This window comes from Spermophilus citellus (assembly GCF_964194105.1).
Source record: "Spermophilus citellus genome assembly, chromosome: 14".
Taxonomy (NCBI): Eukaryota; Metazoa; Chordata; class Mammalia; order Rodentia; family Sciuridae; genus Spermophilus; species Spermophilus citellus.
The window spans coordinates 33,076,868-33,100,622 of NC_138194.1; the positions used below are offsets into that span (position 1 = coordinate 33,076,868).

Genomic DNA, 23,755 nt, shown 5'->3' on the forward strand with positions numbered 1-23,755 from the left:
CTGTGGAAGTTTAAAGAGGAAGCATATTATTTCAGTATAGGAAATCAAATGTATAGGCTTGTTATGAAGAGCCCTGTGTTTACTTATTCCTTAGACAGTAATTAGAATAGCTGCCACTAGCTTAGCCAACTTCCTTCCAGGTCCTGAATACTGACATGAAGTAAAAAGAAGTGTCCCGGATGGAACAGCCTCAAATACATACAGAAAGTGAGCTAAGTTTCCACTCACTCAAAAAACACAGGTAACAAGCTATTATCTCAGGAGGATTCAGTCTATCAATAGTCATACTTCAATGTGAGTTACTCTTACTAGTTAGGAAGCTAATGATAAGACCTCCGGCATTAAAGTAAAACCCCAATTTCTGTTCCTCAGTAGCTGTTCAACTTTGGCAAGCTAATCAATATCTGAAATCTTTGGGTTTCTCAATTTTCATGTGGAAACTAAATAGTAGCTACTATTTATGGTTAATTGGAAAGAACATGATTAAATAATATTATCAAGAAAGCCTGTGACTATTCTTATTTATTGGATGCGTTTTATATACTGGGCAACATGCCAAATACTCCTCAAGCATTATTTAATTCAATTTCCATGCGATATAGATTATGCATGAGTGTGCTTAGCTAAACAGAATGTTTTGGGAACCAAAGGTGCATGCAAGGACACTTGAATTTGTGACTTAAGACCAAAGAAACTGGAAGAAGAACACTGGGAAGGAGCAGTAGTTGAACTGTGTTATCCATCTGAGCTAATTTTCACAAAGGTCTTGATAGTTCAACTTTGGCCAGGATGGTCAGCCCTGCTCCAAAAGCTTCTAACAGTATAAGAGCAATTATATGAACATAATTGAATATAATTTTAGTGAATGCTTTTGCATTCCCATAAATTCCTGTTTTCATCACATCTTTTGACGAGACTTTCAAATTAATAAGGCAATTAAAATTCACAATTACGCAAAATTTATAAAAAAGTAGAAAAAACGTCTTACCAATTTTGCCAAGAGGTTTAGCAAAAATTTTATGGTACATAATAGGGTTGTGGGGAAGGAACAAGAAAAGATGAGTTCTGTATTTAAAAATTAAAATATATATGGCCAAGAATGTCCTTTGGTTAACACAGATTTCCTTTCTTTGCTAATTTTTTTTTTAAATTAAGTATTTCTTTTCCCTTTAAATTCTACTTAGTGGTTTTAAATTTTTTATTTTTCTCTTGTGAATATGTTTTTTTTTTGTTTTTGTTTTTTAGTTTGGGTAAATAGGATGTTTATTTATTGTTCTGTATTTTGAAAAAGACAACAGAATGACATTCTGCTAAATTAATTTCTATTCTCAATAACTGTAGGTTAAATATAAAATAATGTCAAAGGTAATTTCAAACCTTGGTGTCTCCTTAGCATGCTTTTCTTGTTTCCTTACTTTTCATTCATATAACATATTTCACAAAAGTAATGCGGACATATTTCATTGACTAAATATTTATTTAGCAGTATGAAATTAAATTAGTATTTGAAATAGAACAAGTGTTTTGTTTACATCTATTACTTTTCAATTAGAGGAGGGAACACATTCTATTAAACTTAGGTGTTAGCAAAAAAGAAGAATCTAATAAATGTTAAGAGAATATTAGAAGTGAAATTGTTCTAGAATAGAAAGTGACCTAAGTTTCCACTCACTCAAAAACCAGCTCAAGGTTTGTTTGTTTTTTTTCCTTTTTTCCACCAAAAACCAAAACAAACAAACAAAAGAATTAATCAAGAAAACAGAGTCTCTGAAGAAATCCAAATGGTCATCAAATATATTAAAAATGTTCAACATCTCTAGCAATTAGAGAAATGTAAATTAAAACCACACTGAGATTTCATCTCACTCCAGTCAGAATGTCAATTATCAAGAATAGAAGTAACAATAAATTTTGACAAGGACATGGGGGAAAAGGTTCACTCATACTGGCTGGTGGGACTACAAATTGGTGCAACCACTCTGAAAAGCAGTATGGAGATTCCTTGAAAAATTAGGAATAGAACCACCATTTGACCAGACTATCCCACTCCTTAGTTTACATCCAAAGGACTTAAAATCAGCATACTATAATGAGATTTGCCACATCAATGTTTATAGCAGTTCAATTCACAATAGCTAAGCTATGGAACCAACCTAGGTGCCATTCAACAGATGAATGGATGAAGAAATTGTGGTTTATGTAAAAATGGAGTATTACTCAACTATAAAGAAGAAAGACTTTATGACATTTGCAAGAAATGGATGGACCTGAAGACTATTATGCCAAGTGAAATAAGCCAGTCCCCAAAACCCAAAGATTAAATGTTTTTGCTGATATGTGGAAGCTAACCCACAATAAGAGGGGGAGAGAGGAAGAAGAGATATTCAGTATATTAGACAGAGGGGAATGAAGGGAAGAAAGGGGTAATAGGAAAAGGAAAGACAGTGGAATGAACTTGAAATAATTTTCCTATGTACTTATATGAATACACCATAGTGTATCCCACCATCATGTGCATTCATACAAATGGGGTCCTAAGCACAATAAGATATATTCCTTGCTTGTATTATTATATAAAAATGAATTCTACTATCATATATAACTGTAAAGAACAAACAAAACAATGAAAATAGTTTCAATCAACTAACACTTTCTTGTGATAGCTCAGTGACACCTTATTGGTTAAAAAAAAAAAAAAAAAGAGGAACAGCTGGGCATAGTGCACACACCTATAATCCCAGAGGCTTGGGAGGCTAAGGCAGGAGGATAGCAAGTTCATAACCAGCCCTAAGCAATTTAGAGAGACCCTATCTCAAAAGAAAAAAATAAAAGGGCTGGGGATGTGCTCACTGGTTAAGCGCCCCTAGGTTCAAGCCCTACAACTGAGGGGAAAAAAGTAGAACATAAGGAATAAAAAAATAGGTAGAAAGGAGGCATCAAGGAAGGATAAGAAAATAAGATTTTGATTCAGAAGTTTTGATAGTTTTCCAGGCCTGTCATCCCCTAAGCTGTTACTCCCAAATTCCTGGGTGATCTGTAAGTCTACCTGTGCATTGTTAATTAACCTCCTAACAAATCAATTAAGTGAGGAAAGTTATGATATCCTGAGGATCCTTTAATTTAGGAGTCTACCCAGCACTATCTATGGATCAAATAATGGAGACTGCATCAGCCTGAGGATCCTGAGACTGACAAGACCACCAGAATCCTCCTTGAAATAAAGGAACTAATGTCATTCCTACATACTTTCCCATACACACCTCTCATCAAGTTTCCTTTAAAAGAAGAGCCAGGGAACCTCAAAATTGTGCCTCTCACTTGAGATCTCTTGAAAGCGTATGGGTCCCATTTGAATGTAGGCTATCTTGCTTTACCTCTTGAGGCTATCTCTATTCTTCCTTGAATATGTGCCTACTTTCCCAAATAAAACTGGCTATGCCTCGGACTGGCACGTGCTGAAATTCTATTCTTTCAAGAGCCTCATTGATCCTGATTTGAGTTCCTCCTTCTCCCCAGGAACTTCTTGGACCTTTCTCGGGAGACATCTCTTCTCCAGCGATAGTAAGACACTGTACCTTCACTGTTTCAATTCCCCAGATATGGTCACTGCTGGTCAAAATTCCTCCAAATTGGTCACGATTATTGTGAGGAAAGCAAATTTCGCTGATTGCATTCTGACCAACAGAGAAGTAGATTTATACATTAAAATGCAAACTCAACATTTAGAAATCTCAATCCTGAGACCTGTTACCTCATTTTAAAAAAGGCTATTTATTGCTTCAATTATAAATGTTGCATAAAATCAAAAGGGAAAACTAAAAGCTTAATTTTCTAATAAACTTTAAGAAGATGTTTGGAGGGGGGAAGGGATGAAGATAACTCACAAAATGACAATGTTTACAACAAAATGCTCCCTTCTGTTTACAAGAGAAAGCACTCAGTAGCCTAGATAATTTTAATTATTCTGTGAACAAGAAAGACAACTTTTAAAAAGTAAGTGTTCATTCAGGGAAGTAATTTCTGGTGGCAGCTTTTTTTTCTCCTTTCATACAAGATAAGAAGTCAAAATTGCTGGCAGAGGAAAAGCCAGAACTCCATGCCCCATTTAGTTTAAGGAAAACCACCATCCAGAGACCCAAGAACCAGATATTTAACAGCACTTTGCAGGAAAGACATAGCATACTTTAAGAACACTGTGTATTTTAAATTAAAGACCTCTTTATGACACCATGTATCAAGAGGTAGAATTCCCGATTCCAGAAACCAAGGATGAAAACATGTGTAGAGGGTTGAATTGCATCCCTTAAAAGATATAAAAAAGTTGTAGCCTCAGGTACCTGTAAATGTGACTTTATTTTGAAATATGGTCTTTGAAGGTGTCCTCAAATTAAACTGAGATTGTAATAGATTAGGGCAGGCCCCAAACCAATAACTGGTGCTCTTATAAAAAGAGAAAAAAATTTCTACAAAGACACAGAAACAGGTACACAGAGAGGTCATGTGAAGACAGAGGAGGAGATTGTAATTATACTGTCACAAACCAAGGACTGCTGGCAGCCACCAGAAGCTAGAAGAGGCAGAGAAATCTTCTTCCCTAGAACCTTTGGAGGGAACATGATCTGACATCACCTTGATTTTAGACTTAATGCATTTCAGATTTTGGATAGAATAAATATTGCTTTCAGCCACCCAGTTTGAAGTAGTTTGTGAGAGTGGCCCTGGAAAACTAATACAATAGCGATCTTAGTGACACTTGTGCTTTCCAACCCTGAAACTTTGGTTCTGTAGGTTTAAAGGTCCTGATCCCCAAAGGAGATACTCCGGGGAGACAAAGCAGGGGTCCCATTTGAATGTAGGCTATCATTGCCACCTGGCCACTTGAAATTCTTCTGCCAGGGCACCAGCAATCAAGAAGGGCAATCCCCACTGTGGCAAGGCTAGAGGACCCTGATCATCCCAGGAAGGTAGGGCTATTGTTATATGATGGGGAAGGAAGAATCTAGATAATCTACTGAGGACCTTCTCCTGCAATTCTTTTGCCTGAATATCATGATAAAGGGACAACTACCTTGGCCTGAGAAGGGCACAGCAACCAGGAAATCAAGTCCCTTAGGGATAAAGGTCTTGGTCATGCCACAGGTTAAGGAACAAGACCAGTAGAGGTTCAGGCTAAATGTAAGGCTAATCTACAATTAGAACAGGCTCTGATCCAATGACTGGGTGTTTCCATCAGAAAAATTTGATGATGTGGCCCTGTGAGAAGAGGGAAGAATCTATTGAGGTCCCAAGATCAGATGCAGCAACAAGGGCTATGGCTTGTCCTAGTAAATTATCCCTATTATCCCTAAATTATCTCCTAAATTATCCCTCTCCCAGGAAGGGAGGCCCATTTGAATCCTGAAGGAGCCTCTCCTGGACCTTACACAAAGCTAAGAATCTGACAGGTGCAAGGCATGGAGTCAGACCAAGAACTGCTGCCTCAGATCCCCATTCAGAAAAAGAGGCTTAGTGTCCAGCTGTGGTCAGGGAGAAGACATTTCTCAGCTGCTCATTCTGCAGAGCCTCTTAGCCTTTGCAGAAGAAAATTGCTCCATTCAAGGTCACTCCTCCTAGGGCCAGCCTGCATCCTCATGGTCCTAGAATATAAGAATTTTTACAATGCCTCAACCCTCCTTGCCTCAGCTCCCCAGAATCTAGATAAATTGAATATTTGCGAAAGAAATTAGTCTAACTAAACAAAGATTTACTGCATAATTGCACAGTTTTTCCTAATCCACACCGACCCTTGGTTTCTCATCCTGGTGAACTTCAGAATTTCCCTGAAAAGCTGCTAAAATAGCCTGGTATTTGCGTCTCACCTCCTAGCTATTCTGTCTTAATTCATTTGAGGTGAGGCTGAGTATAGGTATTTTCTAAAACCTTTCCAAGATGATTAAGGTGCAGCTAGTGTCAAGAAAAACTGACAATGCAAATAAGTCAGTGGGAAGTGGGTGAAAAAAGGGACTCAAATATGCCCCCTACTTGTGCTCCTATTTCTTTTTTTTTCTTTATTAAATTATTTATTTATTCTAATTTGTTATACATGTGGCAGAATGCAATTCATTTCATATTACACATATAGAGCATGTTTTTTTCAAGTCACTGGTTATACACAAAGTATTTACACACCATTCATGTCTTCATACATGTACTTAGGGTAATGATGTAGAACTCATTCCACCTTCATTCCTACCTCCTTGACCCTTCCCCCTTTCTCTTCCTTCCCTTTCCCTATCTAAAGTTCATCTATTCCTCCCATGCTCCCCCATCTCCATTATGAATCAACATCTTTATATCAGAGAAGACATTTAGCACTTGGTTTTTTGGGATTGGCTTACTTCACTTAGCATTATATTCTCCAACTCCATCCATTTACCTGAAAACGCCATAATTTTATTCTCTTTTATTGCTGAATAATGTTCCATTGTGTATATATACCAAAGTTTCCCTATCCATTCATCTACTGCAGGGCATCTGGGTTGGTTCCATAGTTTAGCTACTGTGAACTGTGCTACTATAAACATTGATGTGGTTGTGTCCCTGTAGTACGGTGTTTTTAAGTCCTTTGGGTATATACCGAGGAGTGGGATAGCTGGGTTAAATGGTGGTTCCATTCCAAGTTTTCTAAGAAATCACCATATAGCTCTCCATATTGGCTGCACCAATCTGCAGTCTCAACAGCAATGTATGAGTATTCTTGATAGCTACTATTCTGACTGGAGTGAGGTGAAATTTTAGAGTAGTTTTGATTTACATTTCTCTAATTGCTAGAGATGTTGAACATTTTTTCATATATTTGTTGATTGATTGTATATCCTCTTCTGAGAGGTATCTGTTCAGTTTCTTGACCCATTTATTGATTGGGTTATTTGCTTTTTTGTATAAACGTTTTTGAGTGCTTTATATATCCTAGAGATTAGTGCTGTATCTGATGTGCATTGTGGTAAAGATTTGCTCCCATTCTGTAGGTTCTCTATTCACCTCACTGATTGTTTTTTTTGCTGAGAAGTAGCTTTTTAGTTTGAATCCATCCCATTTATTGATTCTTGGTTTTAATTCTTGCACTATAGGAGTCTTATTAAGGAAATTGGGGCCTAATCCGACATGATGGAGATTGATGTCTACTTTTTCTTTCATTAGGCACAAGGTCTCTGGTTTAATTCCTAGGTCCTTGATTCACTTTGAGTTGAGTTTTGTGCATGGGGAGAGAGACAGGTTTAATTTCATTCATTCAGTCGTAATGATGTGCTTTATCTTACTAAAGGCTCACGGATGCCAACAGCATTAATTCCCTAACCTGTAGGAGACCTGTATAAATATTAGGTGGGAGATTGCTTTAATATGACCTTCATATTTTAGCATTTTGGGTATCCTTTGTGCTCACTCTCCAGTCTGCTTGTTTCTATGTGCCTTTCCTTCAAAATATGTATCACTTTCATCTGTCTTGGATTCCTGTTTTCCTCAGCAGTATACATTCACCTTCAACCCGGCTCACTCTAACCCTGAAATTCCTGATCTTACAGTTAATTCCATCTCAAGATCCACCATGAACTACAATGTCCATCTCCTTCCAATCCTCTATGGAGGCAAGAAAAATGGAGGAAGATGATACGTTTGCTGCTTCTGCACCAAGTTTGTGGTATCACAGACTGTGGAATTCCCTCCTTAAATGATTTGAGGTTATTTGAACATCTTCACTTGGTCTTGAGCCAGGAAGATTTAGGTTTGGCATTGCAGACTATTTTGTGGCCCCTCCCACTCAATGGATTATGCAATGCACCTCTGTCTTCACTAGGCTAGGAAGACCACTTTTGTTAAGTGTAACCCATTGGATCCTGGACACCCCACCTCCTACCTTAATTGGTGAAGAACATTCTACAGAAAACCTTTGATGTTTCCCGGAAGCAAATGCTGGCTCTCACTCTCTTTCCAGTGTGGAAGCTTGACCCCTAAGGTCAAAGAGCTGTCCTGCCCTTGCTTTCTAAAATTACTTCCTGTGAACTGTGGTTTCTTCACTGTTTTCTCTTTCTTAGCTTTATTTCGCAGCCACCCTACTCCACCAAAGAGAGACCTTCACTTCCACTGCCCACGCAGGATGTGGGTGGGAAGAGACAACTTTAGGCAAGCTTTAATAAATTTCCCAGGAAATTTTCACGTTCATCTGACTTTTTTTCATTAGGGAAGAATCATGTGTATATACACCTACAAAACTAAACCCCTGGGTGGGAAAGATGTTGGAAGGAGTCGGACATTATTATTCTATGTACATGTATGATTGTATGAATGGTGTGACTCTGCATCGTGTATAACCAGAGAAATGAAAAGCTGAGCTCCATTTGTATACAATGAGTCAAAATGCAATCTGCTGTCATGTATAACTAACTGGAACAACAACAAAAACACAACTGAACCCCTTCATATAAACTTTCAATCCAGGAATAGGCTCCATTTAGAATCTCTTCCACTTATCACTACTTTCAATTACCAGACTTTACCTACTCAAATTAGGTCTGGATTTCCTATGCTGCTCCTTAATGTAAATACTGGGAGCTATTCAAGATTCCTTAGGTGAGTTTTATGATGGAGAAAGAAATTTTGCATTCCTTTTAAATAAACAACTTCATCAATGGCAGATATTTCTTTCTTTTTTTCTTTTTCTTTTTCTTTTTTTTTTTTTTTTTGAGATGCTGAGGATGGAACCTGGGGCCTTGTGCATGCTAGAAAATTGCTCCACCACTGAGCTACATCTCCAGCCTTTTTATTTTATTATGAGGCTGGGTCTCAGCTGCACAAGATGGCCTTAAACTTGTGATGTTCCTGCCTCATCCTCCCTAGTAGCTATGATTACAAGCATGTGCCACCACGCCTGCCTTATCACTGGCAGATTTTTAATGACACAAATTGTTTTCCAGTTATCTTTAACTATCCATGACCTCAACTACATGAATTGTTTCCTGTATTGCTTATTCAAACCGTTTTTCAAATTTTGCTGCTTTGAGAATATTAAAACCTAATATTTATTATAGTTTTTACTTAAATTACATTTTTAAAGTGATATTAAATTCATCAAATACTATATATTTAGGGGTTGTTTTTAAATTGGTTCTTGACAAAATTGTAAAACACTTGCTGCTTGCAAAATAATCATTTTCCTTTGTACATTTGATATTGGGTATGATTATTCAGTTATTTAAGGTGTATGTGTCACAAATGCAAGATTTTTGAAAAAAATATGCTTAGTGCCATCTGTCATATCAGTAATTATTTCAAAGACAAAATTTTTAAAAAGAGAAAAATACATGAAGAATCGTTAACAACTGTAAGCCCTAATTAAACCTTTAAAAAGTTAACATTTCAGAACACTGTCTTCTTAAATTATCTATCCCTGTAAGGGTTTTTTTGACATATTTAAGGTTAAATTATTCTAATATATCTCCAAGGGTCTTTTTGCCCATTGTTTCTTCTTCTTTTGTATTCCTTTTCATTCCAGAATCTTTATTACCTGCACAGAGTCTACCAATAAATCATGGTCCTCTGAAAAGAAATGAAAATACCTCCTAACAACTTCACTGAGAATGTCTTCTACATAAATGTATTCTTTCCAAGGATCTAAGTCAGTTGCAGTTTCAAACTATAACAACTGAAGGAAGGTAATCTATCATTTAGTATTTGAAGTTGTAAAATAATATGTATGTAGCACAAAACAAAACTTTCACTTGGTAGTGAATTTAGATTTCACACACATGTCCATTCTTTAATCATATAATTGATTCTATTTTCTCCTCTTCTCATTTTTTATAAGAACATTAAAATTCCACAGCAAAACCAATGCAGCACTTAAAAATTTAAAATACGTAAAATTCCCTATGATATCAATCAGAGAGGTTGATATAATCTTATGACAACAACATGCATATTTTAGAGGGTGGTGGGGATGCTAAATTAAAAGAAACTACATAATAATTTGAATTTCTAATTCTTTTTGGGCATCACAAAAGAAAGATTCAGGATCTTCCCCAGAGACCTAGTCTGTGGCAAGAATCTTACTCATGCTACTCTTGACTTCTTCTACCACAGTTGACATTCATTATTTATTTATTTTTTAAAGTCAGGAATACTTATTTCTTGATAAAAGAATTGACATAATGACTTTCAAAAAAAGTATCAATTAAATTACCCAAACACGAGAAAAACATTTAGCATACACGTGCTTTTACACATATATAAATCAAAGATTTGAGATTAAAATATGTATATAAAAATAATCTGCATGCATTATATTATCAAACATCTTCTCTCATAATATATTCTAAACATACAATTTTAATGACTTTACCATAGTTCCACTTATCTAAGCAAGTTTATTTAACCTTATTAGATTTACCATTATTTGTTTGAACATCTTGTCTTATTTCTCCCTTGTAAGTAATGCTATAATCCTATTTGATAAATATTTAAATCACAGATGATTCCTTCCCACAGTAAGATTCCCTGAAGCAAATATATTACCTAAATACTATAAGAATTTTCAAATTAATGAAAAAAATCTTGATTGTTAAAATTAATTTTAAAAATTGATAAACAGCAAATAATTTAGTCTGTGAAGCATACAAAGGAAAAGTTTACCTTGTGCAAAAAGAACAGGATGAATTTTAAACCCTCCTCCATTTTTCAACCTTTGGGGCAGTTGTTCAAAATGGTAACTATCAATGTAGAAATAAACCTTCAGAGCTTGCCGGCTTCCTTCCACTTGATATGTAAGAGGAACATCTAAAAGGACAATGAATGTTATATTACTTTCTAAGCTCAGAATATGCTATATAGGATATTTGGATTATTTAAGGCAGGTATTTTTAACCTTTACAAAGAATCCTGATAATTACTAGTAAGTAATACATTAAAAGTGTTCATGCATATCAAGTTCAGGTTAGACATAAAATATTGTCCAGTAAAAGTGTACTGAACCAGATTCTCATTAGCTAAAACAACCGATTTATGACTGTACCACATATAAAAATTTGTAATAGGAAACTTCGTTAAACTTTGACATACCAGATGTCTCACTTAACTAGATGAGGATTTTAGCTACACATGGCTTGGATTCAAAATCTCCCAAGGCAGCTGCCTCATTCATATTTGAGACAAAATGAGTCCTTGGGGTATATTTCTTAAGTAGTATGCAAGGAATTGAGTACATAGCAACCATTAACAAAATTAGCATGGGTTTTGTCAGCTCCATTCCCTGTGCACCAGATCAAAAATAAATCATCCTCTACTGATACTCTACAGTCATTTGAAATTATCTGTCCAAACTGTAGCTACTTCCAAAGATCCCAAATTTAATTTCTTAAAAAAATCAACTATTTGAAAAGCTGAAATGCTATAAGTTTTAACAATGCTATCATAATTCCTCTTCATTTTATGATCTTATCCATGACACATATTTACACCTTGTTATAAAAGAATGTAAAAATCTTCCTAAAAAACTAAAATAGTCAAACTATTTTGTTAGAAATCAAGGGCTAAATGTAGTAGGCATTTAATACATGTTATTAATTCAATATTTGTTACCTATAACCTGCTTCTTGAAATATGAATGAAATGAAACAAGAATTCAAGGTCAAACGGCATCTATGATCATAGAGTACAAACTCCTTATTAAATTTATCTATTTGCTTCTTCTTATCAATAAAAGAGATATTACATGAACCTTTACATTTATTATGCCACATAATAATGAATATTGTATTTTGTTACCTTTTTTTTAAAGAAAGATAGAAAGGCATAAGTTTTGGAAAGAGAGAAAGTTTCTTGGTGAAGGGGTTGCAAATGAATAGCATTTTAATGATTGGGAAAATCTTTTCTTTTTTTCCTGGTTTCTAAAATAAAAAATAAATGATATATGGACACTGAAGAAAACACAGATTTATATACATACTAAATATTTGTATCTTCCAGTTCTCCTTTCATACACTGTCATATATAGTTTAAATTATGTTAAATTTCATGCATATACTCGCTGGTATCAACATTAACACTGACTCATAATGGCGATGGTGGGTGGGGGGAGCATTGGAGGAATGGAGGAATTTTAGATAGGGCAAAAGGGAGGGGGGGAAAGGAGGGGGTAGGGGGGGTAGGAATGATGGTGGAATGAGTTAGACATCAATATTCTAAGTGCATATATAAGACACGAATGGTGTGAAAATACTTTGTGTACAACCAGTGTCTTGAAAACATGTGCTCTATATGTGTAATATGAAATTACCTGCATTCTGCCATCATGTATAACAAATCAGAATAACTAAAATTAAAAAAAAAATTAAAAAGAACTACTCTATGACCATGGTTAGAAGACTTAATAATGTCAAGATATCATTTCTTTCCAACTTGATCTATGGCTTTAATGCAATACATGATAAAAATTCTAAGTTATTTCATGGAAACTGACAAAATGATTTTAAAGGTTAAAAGGAGGAGCAAAAGACCCAGAGTAGTCAACACATTATTTAAGAATAGAATTGGAGGACAGACAGTACCTGGCATCAGGATTTCTATAAAGCTACAGAAATCAAGATAGTGTGATATTGACAAAGAATAGAAAAACAGATCAATGAAACCCAGAAACAGAAAGCCCTAAAATAGACTCATGTAAATACAGTCAATTTATCTTTGAAGAAAAGACCAAAAGTAAAATGATAGAATGAACATAGTCTTTAAAAAAAAATGGTTCTGGAACAACTAAACATCTGGGCTTACTGTCTTCCCAAAATTAACTCAAAATGGATCAGAGATCTAAAAGTAAAATGCAGAACTACATAAATCCTAGAAGATGGTATAGGAGAACATCTGGATGATCCTGTGTATGGTAATTCAATTTTAAACAAAACCAACAGAATAATCAATAAAAGAACTGAAAAGGGGCCTTCATTAAAATTTAAAACTTCTGCTTTGTAAAAATAATGTCTAAAAATAATGTCAACAAAATGAGAAGCAACAGACTAGGAGAAAATATTTAGAAAGACACATTTGATAAAGGACTGTCATCCAAAATATACAAAGAATATATAAAACTCAACAATAAAAAAAAACTTTTCAAAAACACTTTTGAAAATTATTGACTTTTACTTGTGGCAATTTATCTATGGTGAAAACAAACTCTGTCATTAGGATTAATGATTAAAAGTTCAAAACCAATTTTTTTTAATATGGAAAAGTTGTGTGGTCAGATCAATGAAAGGAATGACCCTTAGATGAATTTCAACAAACAGTGCCATCCCATCTCTGCTAACATGGCACCCAACCACTGTGTGGGCCAATCAGTTTGATAAGTCTTTTGACTTTGAACTTATTAGCTCCCTCTGATAGTACTGCCGTTTCCTAACTCTCAAAAAGGGTTGGATCTTTTTCATCCTACAGATCTCAGTTTAAAAACTACTTCTATAGAAAGCCTTCTCTGGTCACCATTTAAAGAGCCACCTCACCCTATCTCATTCTTTTTCTTTCTATCTATCTATCTATCTATCTATCTATCTATCTATCTATGCTATTTCCTTCATAGGATTTATCAGAGTCCTATCTTTGTAGTTGATATCTTATTCATGTCTCCCAACTAGGCTGTCACCTAACGAATAATATAAAGTAGTCATATTATCAAGAAGGAGAACATCTGGATGATCCTCCAGGACAATAATAAAATGAATAAAAAAAGGTCTAATTTACCATATCTACACCTCCAGGCATGGTGCTTGGCCCATACAGGGATACTAGGGGCTCAAAAATATTCTTTCTCCTAGTATTATGGTTTGGATAGGAGATGAGCTCCGAAAGCTCATGGTGAGATAATATAAGAATGTTCAGAGGTTAAATTATTAGATAATTAGAGCTATAACCTTATCCGTGGATTAATTTAACTAATATGGATAAGTTGAGCAATAACTGAAGAGGTAGGTAGGTAGGGTATGGCTGGAAGAAATAGGTCACTAGAGATGTGGCTTTAGGGTTTACATTTTGTCCCTGGTGAGCAGGGGTCTCTTCCTCGCAGCTTTCTGGCTGTCATGCCCTGAGCTTCCTTCCTCCACCACACCCTTTCACCATGATGTTCTGCCTCATCTTGAGCCCAGAACTATGGAGTTGATAGACCAAGGATTGAGACCTCTGAAACTGTGAGCCAAAGTGAACTTCCTCCTCAAAGTTGTTCTTCTAGGGTATATTGGTCACAGAGATGGAAAGTTGACTAAAAACACCTAGAAATTAATTATTATAAAATTATCTGTTTCACTATTGCTCTGTAATATAGTTTGAAATCTGGTATCACTATACCGCCTGATTCACACTTCCTGTTTAGAATTGCTTTTGCTATTCTGGGTCTTTTATTTTTCCATATGAATTTCATGATTGCTTTATCTATTTCTACAAGAAATGCCATTGGGATTTTGATTGGCATTGCATTAAACCTATAGAGAACTTTTGGTAATATCGCCATTTTGATGATGTTAGTTCTGCCTATCCATGAACAGGGTATATTTTTCCATCTTCTAAGATCTTCTTCTACTTCTCTCTTTAGGGTTCTGTAGTTTTCATTGTATAAATCTTTCACCTCTTTTGTTAGGTTGATTCCCAAGTATTTTATTTTTTTTTTTTTTTGAGGATATTGTGAATGGAGTGTTTTTCCTCCAAAAACAGCATGGTACTGGTACCAAAACAGGCGGGTGGACCAATGGTATAGAATAGAGGACATAGAGACTAATCCACAAAGTTACAACTATCTTATATTTGATAAAGGGGCTAAAAGCATGCAATGGAGGAAGGATAGCATCTTCAACAAATGGTGTTGGGAAAACTGGAAATCCATATGCAACAAAATGAAACTGAATCCCTTTCTCTCGCCATGCACAAAAGTTAACTCAAAATGGATCAAGGAGCTTGATATCAAATCAGAGACTCTGCGTCTGATAGAAGAAAAAGTTGGCTCCGATCTACATATTGTGGGGTCGGGCTCCAAATTCCTTAATAGGACACCCATAGCACAAGAGTTAATAACAAGAATCAACAAATGGGACTTGCTTAAACTAAAAAGTTTTTTCTCAGCAAGAGAAACAATAAGAGAGGTAAATAGGGAGCCTACATCCTGGGAACAAATTTTTACTCCTCACACTTCAGATAGAGCCCTAATATCCAGAGTATACAAAGAACTCAAAAAATTAGACAATAAGATAACAAATAACCCAATCTACAAATGGGCCAAGGACCTGAACAGACATTTCTCAGAGGAGGATATACAATCAATCAACAAGTACATGAAAAAATGCTCACCATCTCTAGCAGTCAGAGAAATGCAAATCAAAACCACCCTAAGATACCATCTCACTCCAGTAAGATTGGCAGCCACTATGAAGTCAAACAACAACAAGTGCTGGCGAGGATATGGAGAAAAGGGTACACTTGTACATTGCTGGTGGGACTGCAAATTGGTGAGGCCAATTTGGAAAGCAGTTTGGAGATTCCTGGGAAAGATGGGAATGGAACCACCATTTGACCCTGCTATTGCCCTTCTCGGACTATTCCCTGAAGACCTTAAAAGAGCATGCTACAGGGATACTGCCACATCGATGTTCATAGCAGCACAATTCACAATAGCTAGACTGTGGAACCAACCCAGATGCCCTTCAATAGATGAATGGATAAAAAAAATGTGGCATCTATACACAATGGAGTACTATGCAGCAATAAAAAATGACAAAATCATAGAATTTGCAGGGAAATGGATGGCACTAGAGCAGATTATGCTTAGTGAAGCTAGCCAATCCCTAAAAAACAAATACCAAATGTCTTCTTTGATATAATGAGAGCAACTATGAACAGAGCAGGGAGGAAGAGCAGGAAGAAAAGATTAACATTAAACAGAGTCATGAGATGGGAGGGAAAGGGAGAGAAAAGGGAAATTGCATGGAAATGAAGGGAGACCCTCATTGCTATACAAAATTACATATAAGAGGTTGTGAGGGGAACGGGAAAATAAACAAGGAGAGAAATGAATTACAGTAGATGGGGTAGAGAGAGAAGATGGGAGGGGGGGGAGGGGGGATAGTAGGGGATAGGAAAGGTAGCAGAATACAACAATTACTAATAGGGCATTATGTAAAATTGTGGATGTGTAACTGACGTGATTCTGCAATCTGCATTTGGGGTAAAATTGGGGGTTCATAACTCACTTCAATCTAATGTATGAAATATGATATGTCAAGAGCTTTGTAATGTTGTGAACAACCAATAAAAAAAAAGAAAAAAAATTATCTGTTTCACCATTGAAAAGGAGAAGAACTGCTATCAGTATTTCTTTTAAAAAATGCAGACTTTCCACAAAATAAATTTAATTCTATACAATCTAATCATTTGGCTAGTATATTCCCCCTTCACTATATTTCATGGGCAGTACCTTATACTTTCCTTATCACTGAAGTGGCAAAGTGCCCATTTATTCCTTTGTGTCTTTCACTAGTCTCTAAGCTCCAGGCCAATAAGGACTTGTTTTATTATCATTATATTCTTAGAACTTAGCGCAGCACTTGGTGGTAGTGGTGGTGATGGTGGTGGTAGTGGTGGTGGTGGTTGTGTGAGTGTGTGTATAAAAATTATTTCCTCAATAAAAATCAGATGTCTTCAATCTAGACTTCTTGGCATGCCATAATTCTTCTAAATTTTATTATTCTCTAATACAAAAATAAAACTATTGGTGAAGCTATAAATATAGCTTTTGGGGGGAAAAAAGTCAGGGAAATAAAGTAAGGAGAGACTTAAACACTTAACTGAGTATTACAATGAGCCGCATATGATGCTAGAGGATCTGAAATACTATCTTATTTAAGCCTCTCAACACTGTTAGAGTTAGGGGAAGTTAATGTTCTCATGTTTGCAGATGAAAATGGAGCCAGGATTTCATCTCAGGTTTTTCAAGGTCAAAGTCAATTGTTTCTTTACACCTTTATGCTTCCTCCTTTCTACACCCACTACTCCCTTCACAGACAAGCAATCCATTACTACCCATTTGCATGATGCAGAATTTATTAGTCCATCTAACTCCTCTGTTTTTACATGTATAGAAATGTGACACTGTGCGATGAATGATAAAACTTTAGTTTCCTTATACTACTTACATAAGACTTGAGGACCCCTGGGTTTTGAATAATTCTCTACTCTCCTGAGCCAACATAAAATGAGAACTACGTTCTTATCATCACTTTTTGATATTTGCTTGGAATATTTACTCATATAGCACTGAAACTAGCTCTACCTTAGAGAACTATTTTCAGAAGTCAAGATAGTGCTTTGAGGAAATACACACAAACATATATTGCTGAATATGTATTCAAAGCTTGTTACAGGTACAGCTACATTCATATACAACCATTACTTCCATCTTCTCGGTTACCTTTAATATTTAGCACATGTTCCAATGTGCCAGTGTTAAGGCTCTTACAGTGGATTTATAACAAGTAAGTGTTTTATCAAGCATATGATATTCATTCTTCCTTGGCTCCACGGACCAATAAAGTCACATTAGAATCACAGAAAACAGTACTTCTGTGAGCTTATAGTTCTTCAGGCAAAACTTTAAAAACATATTAGATCAAAAATCATAGTCATCTCTGCCTTCAACAAAAGTGTGCCTATGTTACTGAAGTAGACAAAACTACATCCTATTCTATATATATTCACAGATGATCACACATTCAAAAAATGCCCCTTGTCATATTCTCTCTTGAATATAACCTGCATTTCCAACTTTGTACATCATGTTCTGATTCTCTTGTCCACTACTGGAAACACAACTTTAGTTTTGTTTTCTCTCTACTTTCTTAAAATAATATAAACAGCACTGACATTTTTTTTTTTTTTTTTTTTTGCCATCTCTACAGCTATCTTTGAGGCCAAGTCACCATGATCTCTCACCCTAGTCATTCAGTGTGTAGCTAACTCTTCCCTGGGCTTCTGTTTCCTAGGCCTAGGAATGATCTATTCAACACAGCAGCCAGAGGCAGCCTTTTGCTATGTAAAGCCAAATCCTGTTGTTCTCAATGGCTTGGTTGGAAAGTACTCATGGGGGGGGAGGGGAGATGAGTACTGCATAGTCTGCTCTCTCCCTCTCTGATCCTCTCACTTGCTCTCCTATACCCATGCAGACCTGCTTGCTCATCTGAGAGCATGCCACATATATTCCCACCTTGGAGTCCAATGTGTGTGGGATACCCCGCTCCCAATATCTGCATGAATTGTACCCTCCACCCTGTCAGGGCTCTGTTCTCCTTAATAAGACTTCACTCACTGCCCTATTCTTTGTGACTTCTCATCTACCCATTCATCTTTTTCCTTTATTTCCTTTTATTATTACCTTCTAATTCATTATAAAATCAACTTGTTTATTTGACTTTCCCCACTTGAAAAATAAATCCAATGAGCTACAATAACTTAGTTCTCTCTTGAGTCTAACACCTAGAAAATTCTTGGCAAGAAGTAGGCATTCAAGAAACTTGTGATGAACAAATGAAAGAATAGTTATCATTCTTAAATAAGATCATGGATTCAGTGAGTCTCTACTGAGTCCCTATTTATTGTACCAGACCTTAAAAAAAAGGTGAAAAATAACCTCTTCCAGCCTGAAGAGGCTTACATCTTTATCATAACATGGGGGTGGGGGGTCCTGACACTTACGAAAAAATAAGGAGGCACACATAAAAAAATAGCAAACTATGGAAGATTCCTTGAACTGATAAATCCATTTTAAACCAATGCATGACAATGTTGAAACAGTATATGAATGATCATGATTTGCAAAAACTAGAAAATGTGAACATTAAACTGTAGGTATTGCTACTTTTCTGAATGTATAACTTCTAAATTACTGCTTTTGTCAGGTTTAGTGATAGAAAATTGCTAAATCAAAAGGGGGCTTTTCAATCCTTCAATTCATAAAGTAACTATGCAAGATATTAATATCAAAGATATAGCCTATGCTACTGTCTGGTGCTGAAGAAATTCTACAAACACATAATTACTTACTTGCAACCAGTGGTTCCTCTTCTGATGGTTTAAAGTAAAATGAAACCTTTTCCAAATCAAATAGTGCAACCAATGTATCTTCTAGCATGGCTTGTTCATCGGTCTACAAAGAAAGAAAAACAATATGACAAAATAGAATGCAATTTAATGTAAGATGCCATGACATAATGTAAATCTGGATGAAACATAGCTTCATTTGTGCTTCATTTACATGCAAAATATTATCAATCCATCCTTAAGACCTTCCTGACCAAAATGAAATTAACAAGTTCCATAAAGTTACACATTCCTTTTATGATTTTATATTTTTCATTTTCTCTGTTGTTTAAAATGGTTATACACACATTTTTTCAGCCTATTTTGTAGCTAGACTGTAATCATGTTGATTTCATTTACAAATAAATTCACAGAGCATGACATTTGACTCTTAGTTTCTAAAGTCTCATAAAAATAACAGCGACAAGCGAAAGTATAATTTTATTTTAAAACCACATTATATAACAGCTACCCTATTTTATAATGGGATAATTTATTCACTGTTCAATTTGCTGTTTATTAGAACTGTGATAAAAGCAATTTCCACATATGTGTGTGTGTGTATATATATATATATTTGTCTCGCAAAGAGCTTGGGGGCAGGAATTATTTTTGCTTAACTGTCTTTCTGGGGATTTAGTCTAGAATCTTGTAAATATTTAATCCAATTTCTTTTAACCATTTGTCTCATTCTTACAACTTATAATTTTCAAGCTGTGGCAGCTATGGCCAGATATACTCATCATATCAGTGTGACTCTTGGCCATATCACCATGCTATCAGATTCTGGCCTTCCTATTAGCAGTTTAATGCATTATCTATAGGATCTTTTAATAGTTTCATAATGAAAATATAATTAACCTTACCACACACAACTTTTAAGAGTTCCCTTAATGATGTATATGAACCTTTTAAACAACCAGCACAACATGTTTTAAACAACAGTTTAATATGTTAGTATAAGCTCTTACCATATTTTGGTACAACATTTGTAGAGGGTAAAGGAGGTGATAAGAAATTTTCATTGTATGAAAAACAATCACTAAGGCAACCCCAGATTTCAAAGAAGTACAATACAGATGCAAATAGGTTGAAAAAATTGTCACCTTTGCACTCTTGGGTATTAACTAGGGGTAGAATTTCTGGATAATACAGAAACTCTATGTTTACCATTTTGAGGAACTGGCAAACTGTTTTCCAAATGGTTGTGCTATTTCATATTCTCATGACCAACTTATGAGGATCACAGTCTGTCCATATCCTCACCAACACTTGTTATTATCTGCCTTATGGATTACAACCACATCCATAGCACAGATAATATAATCTTTCTTCATAGTTTGAGTTGCATTTCCCCAATGGCTAATGATGGTGATCATCTTTTCATGTTCTTATTGCCATTTCAAGTCCCTTGCCCAATTTTAAACTGGGTCATTTGTCTTTTCACTGTTGAGTTATAAGTGTTCTTCATATATTGTGGACTAGATCATTGCGTAGTTATATGATTGTAAAATTTTCTCCTAATCCTCAAGAATGCAAATAAAATTAAGTTTTGCTTTAAAAGTAGCAACATCTGATTAGATGATAAGAGTTTTAAAGTAAAGAGAATAATAAATCTCATGCATTTACTCATTCATTTAACAAATATTTAATGTGATAGGAAGTGAGCTTCCTATCAGAAATTAATTTACATTTGACAAACAATGACTAATTTTTATTTTGTTTTAAAACACTTTTCCAAAAGTACTTTATTTCAAATTAACCAAATAAAAAAATCAATCACCTGTAATCTACCTACTTGGGAGGCTTAGACATAAAGGATTGCAAGTTTGAGGCCAGCCTGAGCAACTTAGTGAAATTATTTCAAAAGAAAATAAAAAGGGCTGGGAATGTAGCTCAGTGAAGAATAGATACCTAGCAGGCACAAGGTCCTTGGTTCAGTCCTCCAATACCACAAATAAGTAAAAATAAATCACCCACGTGGAGTGCACAGATTCTTTTCAAAGAATCTACTTAGTTACTTTGAAGTACACTGAGATGGACTTCTTTATTATTATTCCATTATTCCAGAATCTCCTATAGCTGTGCAGTTTAGCAATCACCTTGTTACCCTCAACATCACCCAAAGCATTATTTTTATGTATAACGTCATACATTTTTATTTAAAAACTCAACCTTGTTACTTAGTAGCTACATTTTCTATGTATGCTTTAATGAATGAAATAGGATTTCCTACTGAAAATCACAATCCCTTTTAACACGCACCTGAGATTCATATGTAAAAGTGAACATCTATGCCTTTAAACATCATGACCACTATCACAATCACAGAAAGTACATGTGAAAAAAAAACCTCCAAATTTATTTATTTATTTATTTAAGAGAGAGAGAGAATTTTTAATATTTATTTTTTAGTTTTCGGCGGACACAACATCTTTGTATGTGGTGCTGAGGATCGAACCCGGGCTGCACACATGCCAGGCGAGCGCGCTACCGCTTGAGCCACATCCCCAGCCCAAACCTCCAAATTTAGCACGATTTTATTTTTCAAATATTTCAAGATGCTTTCTTCATATCCAGTGTGGATGACAAACATGGCCAATTCTATTGCAGTTAGCACAGGGCTCTTAGATTCAACAGGGCAAATGTACTCCAGAAAACCCACAATTTCTTTTAACACATGCAAATTCTAAACAGATCATCAGACAGCACACATGCATGTGAGTTGTCTGAGCTCCTCTATGAAGTACTCTCCTGATTATCAATCTTAATGGGAATTCGGATTTCACGGTGGGCTGTTTCTTCTGGCCTGGATAAGGGAATTACAGTAGAAAGAATCTCTTTTTTCCTGATGACCATTTTTAGTCAGTGCTTAGGGACAGAAGAAGCAGTAGCACATGGAGGCTTTCTCAGCTTCCAGCAGCCACAGAAAAGAGATTTAAAAAATCAGGAAAAAAAAAGGTATATATTTTACATACTTATTAAAACTTGAATGACCATGGAAAAATGTGACCTTATATAAAGTAGCTAATGGCAGCTGATGTACTAACGAAGGAGAGAATGAGTGAGAAATGACTAACCACTTCTTATTTGGGAACATGCAATAATGTAGCTTACAGTTGATATAGACAGCCAGAGCCGTGTGATTCCTTACCAAGTTTGGTGACAGAAGTGACTGAAAGTGAAAGAGAACACCTGCATTTGCTATCTGGTCCAGCCACCTTCTGCTGGCTTCCCATGTCTCCATCTCATTTTCCTTGCTGTTGTCAAACATCTGGTTTAAGGCTGCCATGAGCTGCTCAGAGAAGGCACAGACGGTGGCCACTAGACTTTGGCAGAAAACCATGTCTCTCCGGAGCTGTGTCTGACTGACTGTGAGTTAAGAGAATACAAGACAGCTTTGAAAAAAATGTCACAGATGGAGAAAATGAATACATTAAGCATCTACTTTGTATTGACGGGTATTTCATCTTTTTTTCCCCTGTACTGGGGATTGAACTCAGAAGCACTCTACCAATGAGCTACATCCCCAGCCTTTTGTATTTTTTTGTTTTGAGACAGGGTCTCATTAAGTTGCTCAGGCTGGCCTTGAACTTGCCAAACTCCTGTCTCAGACTCTTGAGTAGCTGGGATTTACAGGCAAGCACAATCACACCTGTCTACTGGTATTACATCTTTCCATCAAACTCATGCCAAGGGAAAAGTGAATTTAGACTCTATGAATAAGCACACACATTTTACCAAATATATTTTTTGGCAAATTTTAAACACCAAAAAAAGTTTGGAATATTAAAATTGCTTTATAAAATTGTGACTTTATTCTGCAATTGTTAAATTGTTTTATAAAATGTGAGAAAAATAGGGTTCATTTATCTATATTTTCTTTACCTGTGGGACACAATTTGCCTTTGTTAAAATATGATGTTATTAATATTGTTTAAAAAGTAATTATCTACTAAACCTATCCTAATATTAGTGCATAATGCATATGAGCAAAGATTATTTGCTGTTTAATTATTTGTATTAATAAGCAAACCTGTATCTCCTGAATCCAGTTAGTCCATCAGTTACAAATATGGTCAAATATATAGGAGACAAATTCTTACATATGCTTGACAAAAGTAACAGATTTACAGTTTTACCATGAAATGATTTTTACTCCAAAATACACACACATATATTCACTTATATCTTTGATGTAGAAGCCTTTTCCTGCATTTGACTGGATTTTGGGGTGACCCATTTGATGGTATGTCTGCTCTGTGAATTGCCATTCTTGAGCTAGTTTTCTTTCAAATGAAAAGAAACTTATCCAGAATTTGTGTCTCTGGGTAAACACATATATACAACCTGTATAAACATCAAGCCAAACATTCTGCATATTGAAAAATCACACATACCAGAAGAAAAACACAGGGAAAATTAATCTCCCAAAAGTATATTGAATATTTCAAGGGCTTAAAGAACCTTCTTGAACAAAGAAGCATTGTCAATATTTGTGTATAACTGAGATAAATACTGCCTTACTCAGTGCCAAGTTCTTGAATTATTGACAAAGAGACATAATTTTAAGGTGTTTACCAAGAACACTGAACATCTGTTTTTAATAACCACGAAAAGC

At 35.4% G+C, this 23,755-nt stretch overlaps 1 protein-coding gene across 2 annotated transcripts in view; it reads right to left on the reverse strand.

The window, feature by feature from the left end:
* Window positions 1-23,755, reverse strand: part of PREX2 (phosphatidylinositol-3,4,5-trisphosphate dependent Rac exchange factor 2) — a 294,603-nt gene that overhangs the window by 65,482 nt on the left and 205,366 nt on the right. For both annotated transcript variants that reach the window (XM_081266437.1, XM_081266436.1), the window contains exons 32-34: window positions 22,289-22,506; window positions 19,099-19,201; window positions 10,666-10,809 (exon numbers count right to left, since the gene is read on the reverse strand). In XM_081266437.1, the coding sequence (XP_081122563.1) occupies window positions 10,666-10,809; window positions 19,099-19,201; window positions 22,289-22,506 (465 nt within the window). The remainder of the gene's footprint in view (window positions 1-10,665; window positions 10,810-19,098; window positions 19,202-22,288; window positions 22,507-23,755) is intronic.